This window comes from Pollicipes pollicipes, unplaced genomic scaffold, assembly GCF_011947565.3.
Source record: "Pollicipes pollicipes isolate AB1234 unplaced genomic scaffold, Ppol_2.1 Scaffold_2555;HRSCAF=2994_pilon_pilon_pilon, whole genome shotgun sequence".
Taxonomy (NCBI): Eukaryota; Metazoa; Arthropoda; class Thecostraca; order Pollicipedomorpha; family Pollicipedidae; genus Pollicipes; species Pollicipes pollicipes.
In genome coordinates, this window is record NW_023596136.1 from 35,144,609 (window position 1) to 35,170,890 (window position 26,282).

Genomic DNA, 26,282 nt, shown 5'->3' on the forward strand with positions numbered 1-26,282 from the left:
TTGATCCTCGACGCCAACGGGACCATGGGTTGCAGGGGGATTGGGTGGGGAATGTAAAGCAAAATGAGAACATGGCAGCTAAATAAAAGCTCACTATATGGCACCTATATATGGCATGGAGCATGGATGCCAATGAGATGCTGGGTTGAAGGGGATATAGGGTGGTCAGGTCAGGTCAGGCTAGCTTAGCTTAGCTTAGCTTAGGTTCTGGTCTATTCTCAGTTAGGTTAGGTTAGGTTAGGTTAGGTTAGGTTAGGTTAGGTTAGGTTAGGTTAGGTTAGGTTAGGTTAGGTTAGGTTAGGTTAGGTTAGGTTAGGTTAGGTTAGGTTAGGTTAGGTTAGGATATATTCTGGACTATTCTGGCCTGCGTGTTTCATAAATGTACCTAAACTCGATAAGAAACGATTTTGGTTGCTTGATTATTGTTACCTTGGTCCCGTACATGTTTTATGGTTCTTGATAAGCAGAAATATTGTGCTTTCGCAACAACGTAGAAACGGCGCTTGGAAGTCGAGGCAGTGCGGTGCGGGGCGTGCGGCGCTCGGGAGCTCGCTATCGTATTTATTAAAATTCGAGGGTAAGAGCATAATTCTATCTGTTTTGAAATTATTTACGATATGTTCCGCCTTAAACACGACGAATGGTTTACCTTGGTCCCGTACATTTTGTAGAGTTCTTGGTAAGCAGAAATATTGTATTTACGCAACGGCAACGCAGAAACGGCGCTGAGGAGTCCGGGCGGTGCGGTGCGCGCGGCGCTCGGGAGCTCGCCATCGAAGTTGTTGAAATTCGAAGGTAGGAGCATGATTCTACCTGTTTTGAGATGATTTACGATATGTGCCACCTTGAACACGACGAATGGTGTGCAATGATTTTTTCTAACGTTAGGTAGGAAAGTACTCAGTTCATGGTGTGTGCAGATGTCATGGGTCACATATTTAGCTAATCATCTTCGCCACTATAATCTTTTTCAACCAAACAAGGAAAGCACTTCATAGTGTAATAAGGGCATCAATCCATGGTTCTACCAATACTAATCAATGGTTAATACCCAAACAACAACCTTGAAAAAAACAAATGCAAAAAGACTGCCATTGATGGGTCAGTGTCTGAAGTATGCTTGTGTACCTCATTTGCTTGGTCTCACTGTAATATCACAAATTGTTTGAAAGATATGATCTTTAATGCACATTCCTACATCAGCCATATTATAGGATAACCATGCTTTGTAATTAAAGGCGAGATGATAAAGCATCTGTTTTTTTAAACTTACAGACTACAGTGTATTCTGCTTTAAAGAAGGTGATTGATATAGAAGGGGTTTTTAAGATGTGATAAGTAACTTCTGTTACTCACAGACATAACACATGAACATATGCCTACTGTGTTTAAAGATTTGGCAACATACATGGTCTAAAGCATGACATATTTAAGTGAGCTTGATTTTGAATTTGAATGAATGTGAGTTATTGCCACATGACAACAATGCTGCCAGATAAGTCCAAGGTATCAGTGATGCAGGGATGCTGATAGGATGGTAATTGATGCATGATGTGATTGCTCATGCTTAATGAGGCAATTTAAGTTGGGCATTATGCTCATGGTACATGCTTCCTAAGAATTCACACTTGAAGATATATATGCAGAAATTCTGACAGAATACCCATTGTATTATTATCAATTATTGTTTGTGTTCCTAGGCTCAAGATACTGTGCCTGTCAGGTAATGGAGCTGCTGTGTGCAGCAAGAGCAGGCCTTCTGCATGGCACCATCTGCCTGGTGCAGCACTCCCGACTACCGCTGCTAGCAGTCCGCTGGCCCCACTGCTCCCAACTGTATGTTGGTCTCCCGGCACTCAGTCAGCTACCCAGCCAGCTGCCCAGGCAGCGCACCGACTTCAAGCAGCTGCAGAGTAGTGCCAACGAGCTGCTTCACTCGGCCCTGTCTGGGTGCAAGGAGCCTCTGACCGCCGCCGACTGGGATCAGCTGACGTCCTCCTACCGCAGCCTGGTGCCAGCGGCCAGCCTGGACGCCATCGACCACAAGGCGCTCAGTGCTTGCAAGACTGCGGGCGACTTTGCGTCGGCGCGCTCTCTCGTCCGGCACCGGCAGGCGACGGGCACGGTGGCCGCTGCCAACCTAGCCGTCTTCCTTGAGCTGGTGGCCACGTGCGGCGACGGCCGTGGTGACGACGACGCGCTGGCGGTACACGGCGCGCTGGTCGATGCGCCACTGGACCGCGTCAGTGCCGGACGCGCCGTGGTGGGCCTGAGCGCCACGCGCCACTGGCGCCTGGCGCCGTCTTTCCTGCCGGCGGCGCGCCAGGGTGGCCACCTGCCGCGTGGGGCGCTGACGGCGCTGACGGCCGCCGCGTTTCGCGCCGACGACCGCCACCTGGGGTGGACGCTGCTCGAGGAGCTGGCGACGGCGCTGGTGCGGCCCGGCGATGCTGCGCTCGACGCCTGGCTCGGCCGCTGCGAGGCGCGCGCCCGCCAGGAGGCACGCGCGCGCCTGAGCGGCGAGCGTGCGGGCACCGCGGAGGTGGCGGCGGCCGAGGAGGGAGCGGCCGAGATGGTGGCGCGACTGACACGCTACCTGGCGGAGAGTGGTGTACTGCTGAACGCCGACCAGGCGCTGCGGCTGCGCGAGCTCTTCACGGTGCGGCTGGGACAGCGCTGGACCGGCGAGGCCACGCACGTGTCCAACAGGTGATGCCTGCCGACGGGTGGGCTGCTACGGCCGTGTCAGAGTGATGGAGTGAAGAGCTGGTCCTTTAAAGGTAGTCTTGTCTTGGCCTGGGCGAGGTCGATGTTCGAAAAAAAACATGCTAGCGCTATGGAGCGTCTGGTGGGATGCTTCGTATGGTGGGACGCCTTGGATCATTTTAAAATTTAAAAGCAAGGGGCTGCCAGACCTCCGCTCCGCGCACGTCAGCTTTCTGGCTACCGCATTTTGGGCTGTTCAGGCATTTCGACGGCTGCCGCTGTTGCTCTCACCGACCGCGTCGCTGTCCGGGCTAGTTATCGCGACTCCTTCAATGGTTAGCCAGATCATTCGCACCTGTGTCCCGCGACTCGGAGAGGAGGCACGGGTGCCCGCTCTTATCCTGCTGTTCTAGGACCAACGCTCAGCTGGTGGTCCGGCCTGGCGCCCCACCCGTGACCCAGCCCGCGCCATCCGTGACTTTACCCGCTCGCTACCCGCCCCAGTCGTGACCCGGCCCACCCGCCGCCCGCCCCAGCCTTGACCCGGCCCACCCGCTGGCCGTCCCAGTCGTGACCCAGCCCGCGCCATCCGTGACTTTACCCGCTCGCTACCCGCCCCAGCCGTGACCCGGCCCACCCGCTGTCCGCCCCAGTCGTGACCCAGCCCACCCGCTGCCCGCCCCAATCGTGACCCAGCCCGGTCGTTGCCGGCAGGGGTCGCTGCGAGCACTGCGGCCTGGTGCTGCCCGAGGCGGTGCTGAGCGAGGCCGACTTCGCCGAGGTGCGCGACGCCCTGGACCGGCACGTGCTGGTCGGTGAGGACGTGTTCCAGACGTCCACGCCGCAGGAAGTGGAGCGCTTCCGCCGTTTCGTGGCGCGCACCGCCCCCTACGACGTCGTAGTGGACGGGCTCAACGTCAGTTTCGCCTGCTCCAAGAGAAAGGGGTCGCCGTTGTCACGCGCGGTGAGGAAAGGGGCTCGCCGCACACTGATGGTGAAGAAGTGATTTGGGGTTCTTACATTTATCTGAAAGGGTTATCCCATGCGCCGTGTAAGGATAGGGTTTTTTCTTGTCTGCACTTTCAGGAAAGCGGGTCCCTTCACCTGCCCTGTGAGGAAATAGGTCTTCCCTAAGCGCGCTTTAAAAGACAATTACTGTTAACATGCGTGGGTGAAAATGAATGCTTGGGTAAGGCTGTTTTTATTCAGATACTCCAGCTTGTGTTGTCCAGAACTCGATGGCCGCTCGTCCTGGCTTTATTTTTCACCAGGTTGTGTGGAAAATACTGGTGTTCCGCACGCTCTGGTGGGTGGGCCCAAATTTTTCGCACATTCTGGCGAAGATTACCGTCAATCTGCGAGGACCCCAGAGAATTCTGGCCCACCACAGCGCAAGTATCTGAATGAAAACAGTCGTAGACAAACATCCTTGTATACCCAACTGAAAAACATCAACACACCCAGAGAGGGAAAGAGTCCGACGCGCGGGAGGTAAGGGTCGCACTGTTCCTGAATGGTAAGTAACGGCAACCCGTCTGGTGTTAGCACAATCCGGACCAGCCGCCGCGCTCGTCTGGCTCGCGCTGAAACACCAGAATGTGTAAGGTGGCTACAGAGACTTGCAGTGCACAAACTACCGAATCATGCGGTTATTTGGAGGTACGCAGCAAAGAGTAGTCCGTTTTGCACCTGGGATGTGCTGCCGCGTGATATCATGATGCTCGACAACTTGCATTAAACTCGTGTGAGTATCTCGCGATGCGTCCTTGAACTCGTGCCAACGTGCCCGGATGTGCTCTGCCCTAGCTGCGTCTGCGGGACGTGTAACGTGCCGCGTGCGCGGCCGTCTGTCTCAGCTCGTCCAGGTGGTCGATCACTTCGCGGTTCGAGAGGGCAAGAAGGTCCTGGTGATTGGCCGCTACCACATGCAGGGGTGGAAGAAACAAGACATGACGTATGTCAAACGTCACGCCCTTCTCTTCACTGCAGACAACATGTGAGGAGAGCACTTAATCGTTTTGTTGGTCTATTTCCCGTTGTGAATGTTCTGCAGTGTGGTGGTTTTGTCGGGATTGGTAGCCTGCTGGTCATTGCATGAGAACATTGATTTTGCGTCGTCCGTGCGTTGCATATCGATGTATTTCACAATCACGGGAATAATCAGCAAGAAACACAAGGTCTTATTCTTTAGCTTGTTACGTATTTTTCTCGTTTATATTCTTAACGCGGTCAACTTATCATTTTTTAACACATCTAGAATGCATTTGTTAAAGGTACGCTACAAACTCGGCGACGGCAGACCTTCTGAGTAATTAGAGGGTAAGGGGGTGAAGATTGGGGGGGGGGGGGGGGAAGAGGAATGTGTGAGCGAGAAGAGGCGATCACAATGTTATGTCTTTCTTTCCATACGATACCATGGCCAATGCCGTATCTTGCCGAAGATGGGGACACTTGCTACCCATCTAATTTCCGCTCCAGTACTAACCTTTTTTTCTATCCATGGACGAAGGATACTGAAAATATGGATGTGACGGAACTGCCAGAAGGAGCGCTATTCAATATCAAACCATAGGATTATGCTTATTGTGTAGGAAGTTGGTATGAAGACTGCCGCACCTGCCGCGTCGCATTCTCCAGTCGTAGGTCTGCTCGTTAGACATGCAGGTAGACGCGGTATGATAATAGCCGCCGTCACCACTCAAAATAGTTTGAGAGTGCCCACACGACATGCGCAGCTAGATGCTTTAAGAATTCCTCCTCAGAATTCCTGGGTTAATGACTCGCGGAGTAGATGGCTAATTGCTGTTCGTCGGACTTCTTTATTCCGCGGAATGTTATCTTATTTATGGTCCCATAGCTGTCTCCCCGTGATGCTCACCGTGGCGCCGTCTCCCCCGCACGTAATGCTCACCGTGGCGCCGTCTCCCCCGCACGTGATGCTCACCGTGGCGCCGTCTCCCCCGCACGTGATGCTCACCGTGGCGCCGTCTCCCCCGCACGTGATGCTCACCGTGGCGCCGGGTCCCCCGCACGTGATGCTCACCGTGACGCCGGATCCCGCGCACGTGATGCTCACCGTGGCGCCGGCTCCCCCGCACGTGATGCTCACCGTGGCGCCGTCTCCCCCGCACGTGATGCTCACCGTGGCGCCGTCTCCCCCGCACGTAATGCTCACCGTGGCGCCAGCTCCCCCGCACGTGATGCTCACCATGACGCCGGGTCCCCCGCACGTGATGCTCACCGTGACGCCGGATCCCGCGCACGTGATGCTCACCGTGGCGCCGGCTCCCCCGCACGTGATGCTCACCGCGGCGCCGGATCCCCCGTGCGTGGTGCTCACCGTTACGCAGGCTCCTCCGCACGTGATGCTCACCGTGACGCCGGGTCCCCCGCACGTGATGCTCACCGTGACGCCGGCTCCCCCGCACGTGGTGCTCACCGTGACGCCGGATCCCCCGTGCGTGGTGCTCACCGTGACGCTGGATCCCCCGTGCGTGGTGCACGCTATGCGGGCGACAAGTTTATTAACGACGGTGTGACGACAGATCCTATCTTTATGAACACGACCAGGCATGGGAACGAAGTCAGTGTTTGGGGCTCAAAGCGGAATCCGAAGCCAAGACAATGACACAAAGCCGAAGTCATAGTCGAAACCAAGGCCGGTGGCTTTGAGGTTTGGGACTACAAGGCCGGAACGAAGCGACTTGTGGCCTCTCGGTTTCAAGACGCGAGACAATCCGAAACCAGTGACATCAAGCTTTGTACACACGGAGCCAAAGCCAAAGCCATCAGTTGCAAATCAGAAGGCTGATAATGGGGTCCAATATGATGGGCTATGCTAGTTTTGCGGAACTTAGGTCATTTTTGCGTTCGCTGAAATGATCTGACATCATCTAATATACGAGCTCTGATTGAGACTTGGAATGATTGAGACGATGTGTTAGCATAGCCAAGGGAGGATTTGTTTCGGACGATAATCTTCGTCCTAGGTGTCAGTATACACGCAACATTTCGGGCAGTTACTTCTTCGGGCATTCTCAGGCTTCACTGGTCCTGAGAACGGCCGTATGGCTTTGGCTCTCGGCTGTTAATGCGTCGCAGCCTTCAACAGCTGTATGCTGGATCCAAATGAAGTAACAACTGGCAGGCAAGACTGTTTTTGCGAGAGAAAGATGCACTGCGGCGAAAAAATCGCCATCGCAAAACCGAAACCAGCCGCGGGAATTCGTATGAGCCGAGGCCGGGTCATGATTGGAAGCTTTCGAAGCCCAGGTCGGAGCCGAAGGCAGGTGCCAATGACGTCACAAATCTGAAGTCGAAGTCTGAGCCAGTCGTTTGAATCGGTGGATCTATCTGGATCACGGGATCATCGATGGGATCCCCAGACATCAAATCCTGGCAACATCCCAGTTGGGAGGGTGAGGGGGCGGGCGGGGGGGGGGGGGGGGCAAGCCATCGGTGCGTGTCCGACTCCCCTCCCGAACGCCTTGAGACACCGGGCACGGTGCTTCAGGGCGCTCCCAGCATGACATCTGACTTCGGGCCCAGAGAGCGGGGCTCACACCCAGCACATCCCTCAGCACTTAACTGGCGCCGTCGAGATATGTCTCGTTGGAGGCTGCCGCAGTAAAGGCCGGATCGGGGCCCGAATTAAATTTAAATTTAAACTTAAATTTTGGGAATTAGGAATTATCAGGGAAGGCCATCGTGTCTGCTGTTTTGATTGTTTCGGTGATGTTGATGAATTTGAACTTCGGGTGTGTCAACTGGTTTGCTACACGACTTCCGTGCCATGCGACACCACATGCTGAAAGTTGAATTTTGCCCAGTTTGGAACGGAACGGCTGCCTGCGGCCTGCTCGCCCGATCCGCCATTCACGCCAGGCCGTGACTCCGGTGACTGATGTGACGAGCGGACGTCACGTCAGTCGCGTCAGCCACTGACGCATGGGTACGCCGCCAGGTCGGCGGACGACGCCTTCCTGCTGTACGCCGTGATGCACTCGCACCAGCGCACGCAGTTCGTGACGGGGGACTTCTTCCGGGACCACGCGGCCCGGCTGCCAGCCGCCATCCGCTCCAAGTTCAACCGGCTGGTGCGCTCCAACCGGCTGGAGGTGGAGCACGTCACCAGCGCCGGCAACCTCAACATCAAGGTCAGCGGCAGCTGCGGCCAGGCTGCGGCTGTACCCTGCTCCGGCGGCGGGCGCCGTTGCGGGCTGGACCGGCCGGCGCGCCCTGCAGCCCACCCGGCTGTGGTGGGGTCTCTGACGCTCACGGGAGCGGGTGAAAGCTCGGACGCTCAGAAACAATGTTTTCGTGTTGCCTTTCACTCGCGATTTTGGAGATTTTGTTTGGGGGGGGGGGCTTATGCGTCCCATAAAGTTGTGGATGGAAACAACCGTTGTGGAGACAAGACTCTCAGAGCGAAACTACGTGACTACGCCAGCTGTGTGGGGTTCATATGAAGGACCTTACAGTCAGCGGTACTTGCCTCCCTGAATGACCACTTATGCTTTCGTAGACGTTCGTCGGTCTGACGGTGGTGATTGCCGTCAGTTGTTGGTACTTCACACAAACCAGCAAAAGTGTCCCCCTTGACCAGACCATCTGTGCTCAGTGCCGTTAGATAATGAGCCTGCACACATGACTCGGGTACAGCTGACCATGCCTTGGAACCTGACCCGTGGCCTCTGCCGCCAGGTGCCGATTATGCACGAGGTTCGGGCGCAGTGTGATCCGGCCGGGGGCTGGCACGTGCCCTTCACGGAGGAGCCCCAGTCCAACACGAGCACGGCCACGCCTAGCCCCACGCAGGCCGGTCACCAACAGATGGCTCTGCCTTCGACCGGCCAGCCTAACGGCGGCGGCCTCCCCGGGCCGGGCCCGGATCCGAGACGCGCGTCTCTGCCGCTCAGTTCCCTCAGTCTCCAGCGGTGTCTTAGGCTGCCTGGACTTCGCAGGGAGCCAGCGGTGAAATGTGCCGCCGGTGGCCGCATTTGTACGCAGAAGACCATGAGCGGTTTGGCATGGACTGTGAGCTGCTTGCCTCAGCAGCAGCTCTCTGCAGCGTTCTGCGAGGGCACCATTGCAGCTACATTCTGAATGTGCTGCTGGAGCTCTCCTGTGACTGGAGTGCACTGTTAGCTCATGTTCCGGAAATGCGAATGGCCTGATGGCCGGTGCACGTTTGAAAGTAGGCGGCCGACGCCCGGGTGGTTGTGCTGCCACCTATTCCGAGCTCGGCCGCATGGTATCGGTATGCGCCACGCTGGTCTGGGACGGTCACCCGACGGGCTTGCGAAGTGGTTTTTGCCGTATGCTCGTTTTTGCGTGCTGTTCCCTTGTAACAAGAATGTCGCGTGTGCCCATGTTCATGTAGCGGCGAGTGTCTTGCGGCTTTCAGACACCGACGTGAACCGTGAGTGGTGCTTTAATAAGAAGAACACCAATATGCATGCCGCATGATGTGTTTCTCAAGAAACAGGAAGTTTAGGCCGACTGAATCTAGGACAAATCTAAAAAAAGGTTAAACTGGGTATGTAACACCCATTGATACCATGCGCATCATTGGCTATCGTGGCAAATTAGAAACGAGTCCGTAGGTCGTCTGTCGATTAGAATAGCAAAATATGTAGGAATGGCAGGTGTTAGGGTAGGTAAAGTATTTAAGAATGATGGTAAAAATTCTGAGGAAGAAGGGCTTTCAGTCTTATTAGTATTTCGACTTGCGATCTATCGCATACCATCGTATCATATGGGCGGATTGATCGTGTTCAAATGAACGAAGTAGTATTTATGCCCAATCACGGATTTCTGTCATGCGTGGGTATATGTTATGGGCGCCAAATGACCACTGCAGTCAAGGCGCCCCTAAACTCAAATAAACAACAACAACAAAGGGTGTATGTTGCGCGAATAAAGGAATGACTCAATCACAAAGGTTCAAAGAGGTGGTGTCCACGGCAATTTTGGGATTCATGAGGCCATTCTTCTTTCATAGACAAAGCTTAAAAGGGACATGGCGCCGTTCCAAAGAAAGGTGGGTTGGTGATGGTATATCACCAGGGTATCTGCAAGAACTCACTATGGGGTGGGGGGAGTGGAGTCGGACTCGTTAGTCACAACAGACAACATTTAACAGAAAACACGTTTTAGTACCTCGTTGGCTACCGCAGTTTCTTGCATGGCACAAGCATCGCCGCATGTCTAGTTTTTGGGTTTTGATGGATACCAACCTCGATGTTTTAGTTGTAAACATTATATCCACACTACAATACAATTGGCAACGGGCGGCGCGTACCCCGGTATCTCCCCACACGATGCACCAGCGTTCAAAGTTATGTCATTGATCGTGTGCATGCGTGCGTTATTAAAGCAAAAATGCAGACGACGTTTGATTGGAAATCATGGGGAGTAGGGGAGGTGGAGGCGATGCCTTTGAAACACTGGCTCTGTAGTCACGTACATTCAATAACCGAGAATTGGGCTCTGGTGGACAGGCAATTCCCTCGTTGGATTGATTGACACGGTCAGCGATGATACGCTGCATTGGATAAAGAACATTGGTATAGCCTAACTACTCAAGAATTTTCAGTGTGAGCCTGAGAGAGCCCGAAACAGATAGCTCCTGTCGGTAGCGCCACGGTAAAATGTTTTTTTTTGTGATCTCTTTCCTGAGGTGCTGCTGCTCTACTAATGTTCACTTCCCGGATCTCAGTAATTCCCACAAGTTGTCACACGTTCATGACTCCTGGACACACGTCTCTTAAAGCTTTTGATGGGTTTTCTCTTTTCATAATCAGCTACAACACTGCATTCATCACGGGTTTGTCTCCAGATCCATTCGATGTACCGGAGTGCTTTTCAATATTTTGGGCTACGTCATTGGTTGCGTCATTTAGAGGAGCAACAGGTGGCAGATCTTACCAAACGTTGGCTACCGCTAGCCAGCGGACTAGCGCGGCAAACTGTAGCGATTGAGTCTGCTTGCCTGGCACCACCGATGCGGTTGAGGGTGCGCGTGCCGGTCCCGTTTGACTGTGAGTTGTTTCGTTAATAGGTAGAGAACAAAAAAGATGTACAACGACGACGAAAATGGATTACATGGAACAGGAAGATGAGTGGGAGAGAGAAGGCCTCTTGGATCCTGCCTGGGAGAAGCAGCAGAAAAAAGTGAGTTCCAGTGCATCATTGTGTTGTCCCCGTCCGCCGCGAAATCCAAATGAATTCAAACTAGATTTGCCAGTTCTTCTTTTTTTATCTCAGCGTGACAATTGTGATAATGGTATGACCCTCACGGCATAATTTTAACAACACAACGTAGGTAAAGGAGCAATTCTGCGAACAAGAACATCCAAGATCTGCTTGCATTAGGCATTACACCTTCACAGCTCTCTGAAATTGCATAATACAAGCTATAAAGTTGGTACAAGCTATCCCAACACACCAGTGTTAAATTTCTGATCCTGCTGTGAAGAGATGCACCTCACATGATAGGATTACACTATAGATGGCTGACTGTCAGCATAAGTGTCAGTTGCATAGCATGGCATTGCATAGCATTTATGCATACCTGGGCACCTGACCTACTGAGGTGACATTTGTCAGATGTTATGTAATAGACAGACAGTGATTCTCTTTGGCTAACCCAATCAAATTTATATCAGATGCTTCATCATAGAGCCAGTCTGCTTAGTATGGGTTACTTTCATGCAATTTGGTTTTTTTGCACCCAGAATTTTAGGTACTTTGAGGAAGGACTCCATGCTTAAAATCAGTATGTTTGGTATGCATCAGGTGGTTGGACAGAAGAAGTGTACAAGACATGGGGGAGGTGTGCAAAGGCCATTGAGAAAAATCATGTATGCTTGTAACTTATCAATTATATTAAACAGGACACAGTTTTTAGGCTTGGGTTAGACCCATGTTCACTAATGCACAACATTGTGTATAGCCAAATTTGTCAGCAGAGATGCATTTAGCAATTTGTATTTTTACCAGGTATATCAATCATGAGTGGTGGATATACATCCACCCTTTGAACTCTTGCAGTGATTCATCAGTGGCTCATCAGAACATATTGTTTGTGTAGATTCCCATTTTCATAGAAAAGACAGTAATAATAGTCTGATTTCTTGAAAAACCAGGAAAGTAGATAAAATAGATTGGTTGATATTTTGGCAACATGCCTGTATCAAAACAAGAGCAGAATGATGCTTGAAACAAATCACTAAAATCCCTTGTAATTATATCATCATGTCAGAGGTTGAGTTATGGTAGCAAGATTTGCCTAGTCTAGCATGAGGTAAACCTGTTTGTGTCACAGTTCTGTTGTGTTTATCACAGGCTTACATGTCTAAGAACCAGAATTTGGCTACATGTATTGAAACACTGTCTTAGCTATTGTCACTGCCTTTAAATTTTCATATGTGCAACACAATATGGAAATTCAAGTTAAAATTTAAAAAACTTAAATGGTTTTTCTTTTAGAATAAGGCCATTACTACTATCTTATCTGTATGGATAATGTTCCGCATGTACACACTGAACAAACTTACATGGTTTTGAACTGAATAAATTCCTTTTTTGGTGAAGTGACCTTTTCCTGATAAATTTGACAACTATTAACATAACTGGTGCTGTTAATGAGCTCAGTGCTAATGATTGGGCAAGAAGAGATGATCACTAGAAATCTGGTATGAATGTTTTCCAAATGTTTTGGCAAAATGGGGAATTAAATTTGTTAATGCAATGCTGTGATGCCCTTAAAGTCCTTGGTCCTAACTAGCACTGTGATGCAAATGATATTTTAGTGCAGATGGCTGATTTCTAACATTGATTTGCATGTTTTTTTTAATCGGCTGAAATTTTTCACATATGCTCCTCAATGCATTTATTAAAGTATCAAGATTTCTCTGAGTTTCTTACTGCTGCTCAAATAAACACATTCTAATGAACTGAAGTGGGTTTTCATTTTATGGTTTACATTTTACTTGAATTTTACATTTTGGGCTGCACATTTGACAATTTAAAGGCAGTGACTGTAGCTTAAATGAAATGTTTCAATATCAGCAGCCAAATTCTGGTTCTTGAATGACATGCAAGCATGTGATAAACACAATATTGCTATGACACAAATGGGTTTAGGTCATGCCAGACTAGGCAGACCTTGCCACCATAACTTAATCTCTCTGACTTGATGATATAATTACAATTGGATTTTAACACTGTGTTGCAAGTGTCATGCCTTGAAAAGGATCTGTAACTGTGCCATGTCACCAAGCAGGGCTGTGGTTGCAGTTTTGTATCAGGACGTTTCTGGATATTTCTTGATTGGCATGTGTCACGGAGAGGTCATGCCATGTTATGTCATTGTAGGGAGGATGGCTTTCAGGTGATATTATGTTCACAGACACACATGTATACATGCATGTGTAAATTTGCTCTTGTTTTGTCTTACAAGCACAAAGGTGGGACATGTAAATGTTCAAATACACATTCAGTATGCCTGTTATATTCCAACTATGCATATGGAACACTCTGTAATGGCTCTTTTTCTGTAACTATTGATGTACCTTTTCTTACATCTCCATTCTTTTTCCTTATCCCACCTCGGATGGAGATCAGGAACATCATGCCTTGTGTTGATCCAAGTTTGACAAAACCTGCTGTGGAAAAGCTGTGTTGTCATTACCAAATGAAAAAATCGTTTTCGGAATTCACGTTTTTGTATATCTCGATCACGCGGTTTATCTCCGCTCGCACGCGTATGTTGTGTTAGTATACACAAGTGCTTGTCTTATTTAGCAATGCAGTGATCTCGGAGAACTTTTCCGGCTCACCCAGCGACGTGATAGAGCAACGTAAACACTGGAGTTTGCTGACGAACGTGGCAAATGCCGTTTGGGCTTCAAGCTTATTGCTTGGAAGCAATGAAAAAGAGGTGCTTTACAATGACGCCCCATCTGCTGTTCGTCCGTCCTGGTCTACAATAAGCGTAATGTCCGACATTTTGAAATGTGCTTCTCAGGCCGCTAAATAGAGATATTGGAAATAGGGAGCTCCTGAAGGCCTTTGTCTTGCAAGTTCCCATGCCCGCGGGCGATGTTGCGCTCCTAGGCGTGAAATATATACCTAGACGAGTGGTGGAGAATAGCGAATCTGCAAGCCCGTAGAGTGTAATGTCAAAAGGTCGTACTCATGCTGCCAGTGCTCTTTCCGGTAACGCCACAGGGCGAGCCCAGTCACGTTTTCCGGGCTGTTTTTTCAGCGAATTTTCAAGTTTAAGGCTCCGTTTTCACGGCCATTGGTGGTGATTATTTGTGGACCTGAGCTGCACTGATCCCAGGGCTCAGCTGTCGCCGGGCTGCCTTAAGGAGGTGGTGTATGTTGGCGCCCTCCCGAAGACCCGCCGACGCCGCTGGAATTACTTTTTGGCGTGGTGGCGGGGCGCCAGGCAGCATTTTTCATGGGGGCGGCTGCCAGCCAAATGTACGAATGCCACCTGGCGGTAAACTATTTGTTGCCTCTAAAAACTTGAAAAAGTTGAATTGCTCTTCGTGTGCAAGTGGCAGCCCATGGTGATATCATCAACAGAATTAATAATGCTCGCGTCATTCATGAATGCCCCTGCAGTGAGAGCTGAATCAGTGACACCTTATACCAAGCTCCACTTGTGTCCGCCCATCACTGCATCCCCATGCTCCTTATCAGTCGCCTAGGTGAGGTTCATATCAAGTCCTCGAGAAGAGGCCTACACGTCGTATGTGACATCTCTCTCTGGCCGTTGGGATCGCCCCTCATTCTCTACATCCCATGGAGAGAAACTCAGCAGTAAGATTCGGAGCTGTCCAGCAAAAGGCGGTCGGTGTTTGAGGCGGCCGGGGCCGGCGGCCGCTGGCAGCCAGGCACCCGCCCCAGTCAGCTGTTTTCCCTGCGCCTGCGCACCGGCCGGCCGCTATTTCGGGTGCTGGCGCGGCCGGGCGCGCGCGGCCGGCCGGGCCGGCGGCGGCTAAGGTTACCTGACGAGACGGTGCGGCGCCCAAAAATGGCCGGCACACCGCACATCGCCGCTGCTGTCGCCGCCCGGCTAATGGCCCCGGCGACGGAAGCGACGGACCGGCGGACCGGCGGACCAGCCGGACGTCAGGCCGGCTCCGGCTCCGGCCACTGGGAGATGGCAGTGCCGGCTCCGGCCGCTGGGAGATGACGGCGCCGACTCTAACCGCTGGGAGATGACGTCGCCGACTCCGACCGCTGGGAGATGACGGCGCCGATTTCAGCCGCTGGGAGATGACGGCGCCGACTCCGACCACTGGGAGATGACGGCGCCGACTCTAGCCGCTGGGAGATGACGGCGCCGACTCCGGCCGCTGGGAGATGACGGCGCCGACTCCGACCGCTGGGAGATGACGGCGCCGATTTCAGCCGCTGGGAGATGACGGCGCCGACTCCGACCGCTGGGAGATGACGGCGCCGATTCCAGCCGCTGGGGTATGAAGGCGCCGGCTCAGGCCACTGGGAGTTGGCTCAACCTCTCAGGTGTGCCCCAGGACATTCGAACAGTCCTGATTAAGGCGCCGATTCCTCGAATGTAGACAACAACCTCTGGTCGGAGAAATTAGCCGCGTGGAGAGTTAACTATAACAAGTTTAGATGTGTACTGCTAAATTTGGGGTAGTCGGATATTGTAGATTAGGACTGCAAGATGTTATTTATAATTTGCCTGAATTATGGAACCATTTTGACGGCGAAACCTACACCCGGTCCATTTACAAGTTTGTGAGTATGGGGGACAAAGGTTCTCTGGTGCCTCTGCATGAATTTACGATCACGGATTCTGGGACAATGAAACGATCAAGGTAAGATGCTGAGCTGTGATTAGTGTGAAAATCACCTCAGCGCACGATGCCATGCAAATATAAATATGTTTGCCAGAGCCCCGAAGAAGACCGAAGTCATCTGACAATTGTATATTTCCATGAAGGGGGCGACTGAAGTTAGGAGGAGTCCAAAACTGAGAGCCAGAAGTTGTCCGCACATGCGTCAATTTCCAAAAAAAACTTTATTTCGACATACTGGTTCCAACCAAGTCCCTGAACCGAAACGCTATCGTTCGGCACAAGATGCCGTCTGGATAAGTCGATTGAAGAGGGCTGAAATACCTGGAACAGGCGCTGTCCCTATGCGGAGGCCATTATTTTATTTCTCGGCGATATGATTACGTGTCAGCACGTCCTGTTAAACCCGGTCAGCATTTCAGGGCTGCGCAAATGGCTGAGTCTGTCGTGATATACCGGAATGCCATTATCATCGGGGATGGTAACGACTGTGGTCCGGCTCTGGCACACGACCACCGCTTCATCTGGTGCAGACGGAGGGTGCGTTGCCAGCCCAGGGTCAGCAGGGTGCTGGTTAGACCGTGGTCCCGACAACGTGGTGGGACCAGTGGTCCGCGGCAGAGTCCGCGCCTGCCGCCGGTCAGCAGGGACCAGTTCCGGCATGTTGCGGGGACCAGCGGTCCTGGGCAGGATCCGCGCTTGCCGCTGGTCAGCAGAGGCAGGGTGTGACGCGGTCCGCCGGCCACCGGCCACCGCCGCCGTCACGTCCGCCGCCGCCGTCGCCGCCGTCGCTGCCGGACTAATTCGGGCTGCTGGACGGGCCCGCAGCTGCGACAGCGGCGGCTCCGGCGGCGGCAGCGGCGACTGCGGTGTGACGGCCGCCAGACAGGGTCCGGCTGTCGCGGTCGGTGTCACGTCCGAGTGCGCCGCCGACAGGCGTCGGAGGTGTCGGCTGCGGCCGGCGCCGACCCGCCGACAGGGGATGTCGGGACCGCTGCCCATCGGCCTGGCTGTGCCAGCGTCTGTAGAGATGTTACGGCCGGACAGTCTGGTGCGGTGGAGGCCAGATGTATCCCATATGGCTGAATGATGATAGCCGCGCCGTGATAGAGGCGTCCTGCTGCTGCCGTGGGCTGGTGAATGGAGCCAACAGTATCTAACTAATGTGCACGCCAAAGATCTGTTGACCGCCAGTGTGGCACAACGCCTGGATTGACGAAAGATTGTCTGGTCTCGATTGCTGTTGTGTCAGTCCAAGTCTCTCATGCTTCGGTGGTTTCCAGGCATGTTTTTTCGACCGACGCTTGGCAACGCATTAGGCAACAATGAGCTATGCATTCATTACTGATAAAGCCAGAAAAACCGCGATTCCCTATGCAGCCGTTGCTGAGAAGAAGTCTGCCAGAGCTATTTTTGCAGCAAGCGCCTTTGAAAAATAGGATTCGGAGCCAGACATCTAATTTGAGCCGGCGGGGCGAGCAAGCCAGAAGTTCATCTGGTGATGCCTAATGGCTTAGGTGGCGATGCCTAATGATTAGGCTGAAGTTAGCGTAGGCTGTCGACCCTCGTCGCACTAGTGCCAACAGTTTGTGATGCGTTGCACACTTTTGAGAGTGACGCACTCGTGTCCTTTCACCAGTTCCTCACATTCAGCATCCTTCTTTTCCACCTGGGATCCCGCGTGGATGCTATATTTTGCATCCGTTTGGGTCTGTGGCAAGTGATCTGATCACGATACAGTATCTGTTGATCTACGATTTCACAGGCTCTCGACCGTGCCAGCTCTTTGCAACACACCACCAGCCGCGAAGAGAGATACTGAACCACAGGTAGAGCGGGAGAGGGCGCTGACATGTGGATGCGTGGCGCCACCGCGAGCGGCACCACTGGAACCTCTGGCATGGGCACCGCAGATCGCAGCCGTCCTCCGCCCGCTCTCCTGGGCCCCCTGTATCACTGGACGGCGAGCCGGCGGCTCGTCCCGGCTCGGGTGGTCCTCTGCCCGCTCTCCTGGCCCCGTACCTCTGGGGCTCTTGCTGGACGGCGAGCTGCGGCGGGGCCCGGCTCCGGTAGGGCCGGCTGGCAGGACGCGAAGAAAGACAGACGTGTGTGCGCATACACACTGAGCGGCGGCACCGTAAAAACGCCCGGCCCGTCGGGGGGGCGGAAATAGCCGACCGGCCGCCTCTCGGCCGGCTTTTTGCCGGTCCGGGCGGGCGGCGGGTCAGTGCGACCCGGGTCACACCGGCCGCTAGCGCCGGGGGCCCGGCGGATTGATACCGGTCGGGGCGGGTCGCGCGCCGCAGAGCGACGGCGCTGGCGCACGCGGGCCGCGCGTGTGAAGAGACTCGAGGACGGGGGGTCGGTGTTTCACGTTCGGTGGCGAGGCTCAGCTCGCGCCAGTGGCACTGTCAGGTCTGCCGACCGGCCGGAGTCGCATCACTACACCGGTGGCCGCCGCCATCCGAGTGCGGCTCACTCGAACGGCCGCTGTTTTCCTCAGATTGGAGGGAACGGGCCCGGACGACTCTGCGATATGGGGCACTCACAGGCGCCTGCATCGCCTGACGCAAGGTCACGAGACGCCCTTTTGGGCATGTTCACCGTCAGTCGTAAAGACGAGTATTTTCAAAACTGAGGTATTGCTGACCGTTAGAGGTCAGGCCCGTCCACGATGAATGTGTGAATTGACGTCCATCGGCGAGACAACGCGATGTTCTCCTTTGATGGGTGTGGTGTGCATGTAGCGTGCTGCCCGTGTCGTAAGCTCGCGCCGACTGCGACTTGATGTCATGCGGTCGCCTGTTGCCCGCTCGTCGGATTTGCAAAGCGTGCTGCCGGCGCTCAGCGCCGCCGTGCTACGCTCTGCGCCACCCCTGAGTGGCCGGATCGTCCGGGCGCGCCGGTGGCAGGAGGCGGCGCCGATCGGAAGCGTTCCGACAGCTGCGCGCTCGCGCGCGTGACGGGCGGCGGCGCGCTCGGCCCGTGTCCGCGCACCTGGAGCCCGGCCGCGGCGGACGGCCTGACCGGGTCGGCGGCCGCGTCGGCTGCCAGCGGCCGCCGGCCAGTCAGGTCACTGGGACGGCGAGCTGTCGGCACGGCCGCCGCGGCCGCCGCCCCTCCGCCGCTGCCAGCGCGGCTCGGCCGCGGCCCGTCGGCGCTCAAGCCGCCCTGTCCGTCGCCCGAGCCGCGGCGAGCGGCCGCCGTCGCGTCGGGTCGGCTTGAGTTGGTCAGCATCGCATGGGTGCGTACGGTCCGCGCCGGCCGCCGCCGAAGCGTCGGCGCCGTGTCCCCGCGTCACATAGTCGTGCCGTTCGGTCCGGCCCGCTGGCGGTTCGCGTCCCACGGGCGCCGCTCGCCGTCGGAACAGACCCGGCACGCGAGCGTCTGTAACCCCATCGCCGGCGCCGGGATTAGACGACAACCAGTTCGCCGCGCACTCGCGCACCTTGACTTGACCTTGGCCCAGGCTCGCGCCGAGCCAGCGCAGTGCGCGCCGGCGGCCGTGCGTTGCGCGGACGCCGCCACGATTGATTTACGATGCGCCAGAGACGCCAGCGTTCGTTGCTCGTTATCAGTCGCGTCAGATAAGTGGGGCTGCTAGAGCATGTTTACTGTGCTGATCCTCGGTCCGGTATTAATTGCCAGCGACGGTGCAGCGTATTGGCTGTTGTTTTCGATCTGGTCTGCCTCTTCATCACGCTTAGGAAGTCTGCACTGGACTTCATGGGGAATTGAATATGGCGGATGCGTGTTTTGATGGCTGATATCTGCGTCGCAATAGCCAAGCCCAAGCTCTTAAAGAGATTGCGGCGTAATCTGCGGATTTGTCAGTGCCCGTCATGAGATACGCGAGATACCGCCGAGGCTATCGCCGCTGGAATTGCACATTTTTATTGTTGGGGATGCGGCATGTTGACGTGGGTCGCCGGCAGCTCGGTGGCGAGGGAGAAGCCATGCCAATACGGCGACGGCCGATCGTGGCCGATCGAGCTCCGGCACCGCCGGCTGCCGGGCTTGGGACGCGGAGCTCTAGCGAGCCCGGCCACCGCCAGCTGCCGGGCTCGGAACGAAAGTAGGCAGAGCTAGAAGAAGCCCCGCCACCGCCAGCTGCTGGACTCGGAACGGAGGGAGGCAGAGCTAGAGAGAGCCCCGCCACCGCCAGCTGCCGGACTCGGGACGCGGAGGGAGGCAGAGCTGGAGGGAACCCCGCCACCGCCAGCTGCCGGGCTCGCGACACGGAGGGAGGCAGAGCTAGAGGGAGGAGCCCCCGCCGCCGCCGCCCACCGCCCATGTCAGCCGTGCCGGGTGAGCAGGGCACTGCTTCCAGAGCCAGCTGGTGCGCCGTCACGAGCGGCGGCGCCGTCCCGGCCCATTGTTGGCAGCTCTGACGGCCTGCCACCGGCCGCCGCCACGGAGCGGACCGCCGCCGCCGGTCGCGTTTTTCACGGCCGGCCGGCCCGGCGGCGGCCGGCAGCGGACAGGTATTCCCGTCCCGAGGCCGGCCGTTCAGGGTGGCTGCCAGCGGCGGGCGCTACTGACAGCGCCGACCGTCACCCGCCCCCGCCCCGGGAAGGCGACATTTCGCCGCTCGACGGAGCCGACTGGTCAGGTCGCCACTCTACAGGGCAAGGAAGCCCCCCCCCAGGCCGCCACTCTCCATGGGCAAGGAAGGCGCCCCCAGGTCGCAATCTTCACGGCGAGGGAAGCCCCCTCCCAGGTCGTCACTCTCCAGGGCAGGGATACCCCCAGGTCGCGACATGCCCGCTTGTCAGGTCGTCAGCTTCACTGCCGGTCCGCTCGCCGGCTGATACGGGTCACCATCCGAGATGACGACCCGGGCGTGGATCCTGCGGGATATTGCGGTTTGTCAGCCCTCGTAAATAGCGTGCATTGTTGGACCGCCGTCGACGGAACCGGATAAGCCGTTGCGCCAGGGTTTTAAAAGAATGCGGGGCTGTGAGGTGTTGCAATGCCGCGCGCGTGCACAGGGTGTCCCGGCTGACTTTTCTTTAGGCTGGTAGGCTTGTGATCGTTCCTGTTCGCTGTCTTCCTTCCCCTGAAAAGTGACACGACTGGTTGGTAATGCGACGCGTTCGCCGCAGCGGTGTCGCAACGCTGCACCTGAGACCCGCTGATGCTCGTGTTGTTCTAAGGAGATTGAGGAATGCGTCGGCCGTTTTCCGACCTGGATAGTGGGCCGAAACGACACATGTTAACACCCAGCAGCCCGGCTGCTCGCCACAGGCTGCTCAGAATGTGCTGTGGCACCTGCCGCCATCGGCGGTGGGCTCTCGGACCGGGAGCGGGGCGATTGTTCACGTGTGAGGCACAGGGTCGTCACCTAACTCCGCCACAAGGGCAAGCACAGAATGCCGCGCAGGCCGCGCATTAGTGCAGCGGCAGGCGTGACGGACGCGGGCGCCGGCGGGCCGACCTCAGCCAGGACACGGCGCGGCGCGGCCGGAATGCTAGCCGTGCCCGGCCGGCTGCCGCGGGCGTGCGTGGGGGCGGGCGTGCTCTCCGGCCGGGGTGCGCCGGCCCGCCGGCCGCCCCGTTTTGAGGCACCGTGCCGGCATGCGGGCGGTCAGGGCGCGGTCCGAGCTCGTGACGGCTGTGCCCGGTCACGGTCGTGTAGAAGCCGCGTCACGCTGCAGAGCTGGCCTCTACCGCGCGTGTGGAATTACGGCGCGCTTCTGCTGCGTCGCGGGGACGAAAACGTTTCGTTTTTTGTATCATCGCACTCATGGCGGGCTGTTTTTGGACGATAACTTCCGCTACCTCTGGAGGTGCGGGATCAAAAGGTGGGGGTTCGCCCTGCCTGTTTTTCCTGCTGTGCAGTGACTACAAAAGTCCCACTGGCCGCTCAGAGTTTCCGTCTGTGTGGGCTCGCCTCCTTGCTGCGTGCCGTTCGGCGTATTTATGGTTAACGGCCTTTGCCGTCCCGCTGGTGTCGTAAAACTGGCACAGGAACCTTCCGACCACCGCCGAAACTGGAGCTGGGTGTGCAGCAGCGCTCGGGGTTCCCGGAAGACGGTCTGTTCAGCTAGTACACGGGGGCCGGTGGCACTTCCGTTCTGCCGGCGGCAGCGGACAGGGGCTCAAACAAATACAACCCAACGTCACGTCACGCGCGCCAGCCGAATCTCCCCACCCGGTTTGACACGACGAGAAGTGGTCCCTGGGGACTGGTGCCCAGATTGTGGTCCGTCCAGCGGTGGGCGGCAGTTCAAGCAACTACAGCTCAGCGTCGCATTGGGCCGAGCGTGTCCACCCGATTTGACCACACTGACCACCAATCCTGAGGCCGGGGGCCGGCTGGGTGCCCAGCTCGGGACGTGCTGCAGCAGGGCAGCCAGCGGCAGCCGGCTCAGTCGGCAGGCGGGCTGGGCTGGAGCTGTTTTGCTCCTGCACCAGTTTCCAGTCCCCGGACGCCTGGCAGCGACCGGCGCGCGCCCCGCCCGGCCGGGCTCCCCAGCTGATCGGGGCGCCCATCTGGATCAGGGTCGCGCGACCCGGGCCGCCGTGCGCGGCGGCGGCGGCGGCGGCAGCGGCGGCGGGGCGCTGGCGGGCGCTGGCGGCCGCCAGCATGCATTCCTGGCCTGAGTCATTGACAGCACCGCCGGCGCCGATCAGCGGCCCCAGAATAGCGTCCGCTTCGGTCCGCCGCCGCTCACCGCCGCCGGAGGGAGGTGGCCGTACCCCGCGAGACCCGCCCGCCACCGGAGGAAGGTGGCTGTGCCCCGCGGGACCCGCCCGCCACTGAAGGGAGGTGGCTGTGCCCGGCGTGACCCTCCCGCCACTGAGGGGGAGGTGGCCGTACCCGGCGGGACCCGCCTGCCACTGAATGGGAGGTGGCTATATCCCGCGAGACCCGCCCGCCGCTGGAGGGAGGTGGCCGTACCCGGCGGGACCCGCCCGCCACTGAGGGGGAGGTGGCCGTACCCGGCGGGACCCGCCCGCCGCTGGAGGGAGGTGGCCGTACCCGGCGGGACCCGCCCGCCGCTGGAGGGAGGTGGCCGTACCCGGCGGGACCCGCCCGCCACTGAATGGGAGGTGGCTATATCCCGCGAGACCCGCCCGCCGCTGGAGGCAGGTGGCCGTACCCGGCGGGACCCGCCTGCCACCGGAGGGAGGTGGCCGTACCCGGCGGGACCCGCCCGCACTGAGGGGGAGGTGGCCGTACCCGGCGGGACCCGCCGCCACGAGGGGGAGGTGGCGTACCCGGCGGGACCCCGCCGCCACTGAGGGGGAGGTGGCCGTACCCGCGGACCCGCCCGCCACTGAGGGGGAGGTGGCCGTACCCGGCGGGACCCGCCCGCCACTGAGGGAGGTGGCCGTACCCGGCGGGACCCGCCTGCCACAGGAGGGAGGTGGCCGTACCCGGCGGGACCCGCCCGCCACTGAGGGGGAGGTGGCCGTACCCGGCGGGACCCGCCCGCCGCTGGAGGGAGGTGGCCGTACCCGGCGGGACCCGCCCGCCGCTGGAGGGAGGTGGCCGTACCCGGCGGGACGGCCACGCGAGCCACGGGTCCTGACCGGGGCAGGAGGCGGCTGCCTGGCGTGGCGCGAGCGGGGAGCCGATTACTATCTGTGCCGGCGGACAATGGCGCCCTCTGCAGCGTGGGCTCGGCTGAAGGTCGTTCGTTACGCCGCCGGGTCGCAGCTGCAGGACTTGGCTGAACAAAGGATGTGTGTTTTGCGGTGGTGTGGGGAAACGGCCGTGCCTGAGCTCGACGTCATTGTCTGTTTTCACACTCAGCTGCTGTGCCATGGTGCGTTCATTTGCTTGCGGAAGGGTACAATGGCGAGCCTGTGGTCTTTAAAATAGATGCAGTTCTGCAAGCGGTGACTGGGACGGCGGAAGTCATCAACTGAGGTGCATCAACTGCGCTGGGTGGGTCGCTGGGTGACGCTAAACCTCTTGCGCCCCCTCCCCGTCACGGCCCTTTCCTGTGTGGCAAATCGTCGGCTGCCCGGAAGGGTGTGGTTTCGCAAAAAAGGAGCGAAAGCCTTGTTAGAATGTGCTGTAGGAGCATGTTAAAGTGTGCTGTAGGAGCATGCATCCTACCCATGAGCTTGTCTCCACAATGCGCCACAGGGTGAGCGACCCACGGACGGAATCTGAACTAAGATGAACCGCTTTCCTGCCTATGTGGCTGCACGACTTGATTAAGTGGTCGTTAGTTGGCAATTTCGTCGTCTACGAAGCTATACTAAGTTATACGAAGCTATGGCTAGGCATGCTAATCGGCTCGCTTCTCCGCCGCCGCTCTTTGTGCTGTCAGGTGCGCCGGGTCCCTGTTGACCCTGCCGGCTCCCTCCGGACCGGTGCCATCCACGACTTCCTTCCGCACCGCCGGGTCTCTGTTGACCCTGCCGGCTCCCTCGGACCAGAAGCACCCACGGCTTCCTTCCACACCGCCCCCGCCGGGTCCCTGTTGACCCTGCCGGCTCCCTCCGGACCGGTGTCACCCACGGCTTCCTTCCGCACCGCCCCCGCCGGGTCGTGGGGTCACGCGGAGCTGGCGACCACCGCAGCCGGCTAGTGGGAAGGGAGGAGGGACGGGAGGGGGGTGGGGGGGGGAGGGGTTGCGGCGACAGTTTAACTGTCCGCTCCAGCGTGTGACTGGGCGGCGGCTTAAAGTGGTGCGTCCGCTGCCGGAGCGTAGTCAGCGAGTTAAATTAAACCTCACACCCTCCCACGCGGTCGCACCCGCACTCCGAATCTCCCAGAGGGCGCGGGGCGCGCAGCGCCGCCGTGGCGCTTAGCACATCAGCCACCGCCGCGTCATCCGAGCGGCCGTGGAGAGCTGCCGGGACAGACGGGCCGGTCACCGCCGTCGACAGAGCCATCTCGGACGAGCTAACGAGCAGCAGGTGGTCGCCGCCCGGCCATTCGGTGCTGGCGACGCGCCGGTCCTGTTGATTCTGGCCCCGCCGCCGCCGCCGCCGCCGCCGCCGTTGCGGCCGTCGGCGACCGCGCCATGCGCCATCCGTCTTTCGTGCACGGGGGGAGGGCGGGGGGGGGGGGGGGGCAACAAGCTGACCGGTCCGGGCCGGCCGCTGGGCTGCGACCGCCGCGCGGCGCGCCACGGCGCTGTTTCGCGGCCCGCATCTGGCTCGCGGCGTCGAACGTGACGGCCGGCGGCGGTCGACGTGGCGTATCCGGCCCGGTTATGTGCAACTACTGCCGGGCGCGGCCGATCGTGAGGTTTTCGCGGCGCTTGCGGCGGACGGCAGGCGGCGGCGCGGCCGTCACGATGCGCCTCGGCGGCCAGGGACAGCGGCAGGTTCGCACGGCGACCAACGCCGGCGGCGCAGAGCGGGCGGGACAGCTGCGTCCAGTGGCGCTGCTGGCTCGAGCACCGGCGCGGAGGGGGGAGACGGACGTCCTCTGGCCGCTGTCCGTTGGCCCGGACCGCCAGGCAGCGCGCCGCCGTATTGTCGGCCGGGCCATCGATCATCGGGTTCCACACGCGCCTCCGTGCGCGTGGTCGTCGTGCGCGCGCTCGTGCGCTGGCTGATTGCGTTGACTCCGCAGTGGGCGTTTTATGCCGTGCGGTCGGCGATGCGGCCGTCGGAGGAATTCCGGTGGTTTATGGATATGGCTGGCGGCCGGCGGCCGGACCGCAGCCTCCCACGACTGCCGGTCGCGGTCGAGCGCTGCACCGCGCGCCCTCTGGGAAGGCCTGGGCGTCGGACAGCGCGCACCGAGAGCGGCGCGGTCACGCTGGCCTGGCGGACTGGCTGTGGCGGCCGCTACGGCTGACCACGCCGCGGTGGGGATGCGCTTGCTCTCAGTGGTGCCGGAAGCAGGCACCGCTCATCTGCGCCGCGGGAACCGGTACGGAAGCCTGGGCGCCGTCGGCAGGTGGGTGCCTTTTGACCGCCGCCCGTGAGTGACGCGCAGGTCTCAACTGCGACTTCGCGTCGGCTCAGCTGGCTGGGGGGTCCGGATGCCGGTCAGAGGCGCCCGAGCCGGAGCCGGAGCTACTTCCGGTCCCGCTGTGTGTCGCCTTTAGCCACCCAGGAAAACCCAGAACGGGCGCACTCGGTCAACATCCTGGCGGCTCGGACGCCGAGGCGGGCGACCCGGCCGGCCGACTCAACCTCCGGCTGGTGGCCGACCAGCCGGCCTACCGCACGGAAGCGCAGCCAAGACGCGGAGTGGGCCACCTGTGGCGCGGTGGCGGCATGTGCCACTTCATCACCGCGAAGCACGCCTTATCGCAGGGCGGGGGTCATGCACACCACATCGCAGGGTGGCATCGCTGGCGTCGATCGAACGCGTTTGAGGCACCGTCACATGCGTCCAAAATTTGCCGTCCGTCCTGAAGGCATCTCCGCCGATCCAGGCGTCGGGTCGTGGACTCGCGGACGAGTGCGGGAAGACGGCTTCACTCGGAACAGTGGCCGAGCCTGGCACAGGCCGCTCCCGGATGAAGGGCCCGTCTCTCGGCCGGCCTCAGAGGGGCCGCGGTGCCGTCTCAGGCGGCGGCGGCGCCGGCCGGCCGCGCTGTCGCCGCCGGCCGCTGCGGCTCGGTGGGCGGCGGCCGGCTCATTAGGACGCGCCGGGAGGCGGCGGCGTCATCCCGTTAGCGTCGGGCAACAGTCGGCCGGCGCGGGCGCCTCCGCCGCACCGGCCGATGGCGGAGGGACATTGGCGGCCGTGCAAGCGGAGCGCGGCGCCCGGTTCGCCGGGGTGGGCACATAGACTGGAGTACACGGCCG

The 26,282-nt window shown here is 58.2% G+C and overlaps 2 protein-coding genes across 3 annotated transcripts in view; both read left to right on the top strand.

The window, feature by feature from the left end:
• The first annotated feature begins 1,726 nt into the window (after nt 1-1,726).
• On the top strand, nt 1,727-9,124 carry LOC119100704 (uncharacterized). The gene is made up of 7 exons (XM_037223784.1): nt 1,727-2,365; nt 2,543-2,709; nt 3,421-3,670; nt 4,563-4,702; nt 7,670-7,862; nt 8,410-8,523; nt 9,113-9,124. Exons 1-7 carry the CDS (start codon nt 1,727-1,729, stop codon nt 9,122-9,124), a joined length of 1,515 nt encoding a protein of 504 aa, XP_037079679.1.
• A 1,579-nt stretch (nt 9,125-10,703) lies between these two features.
• The window catches only part of Actn (alpha actinin), a 47,547-nt gene continuing 31,968 nt past the window's right edge, over nt 10,704-26,282 (top strand). For both annotated transcript variants that reach the window (XM_037227049.1, XM_037227059.1), the window contains exon 1: nt 10,704-10,881. In XM_037227049.1, coding sequence (XP_037082944.1) covers nt 10,804-10,881 — 78 coding nt within the window. In that variant the 5' untranslated portion in view covers nt 10,704-10,803. The remainder of the gene's footprint in view (nt 10,882-26,282) is intronic.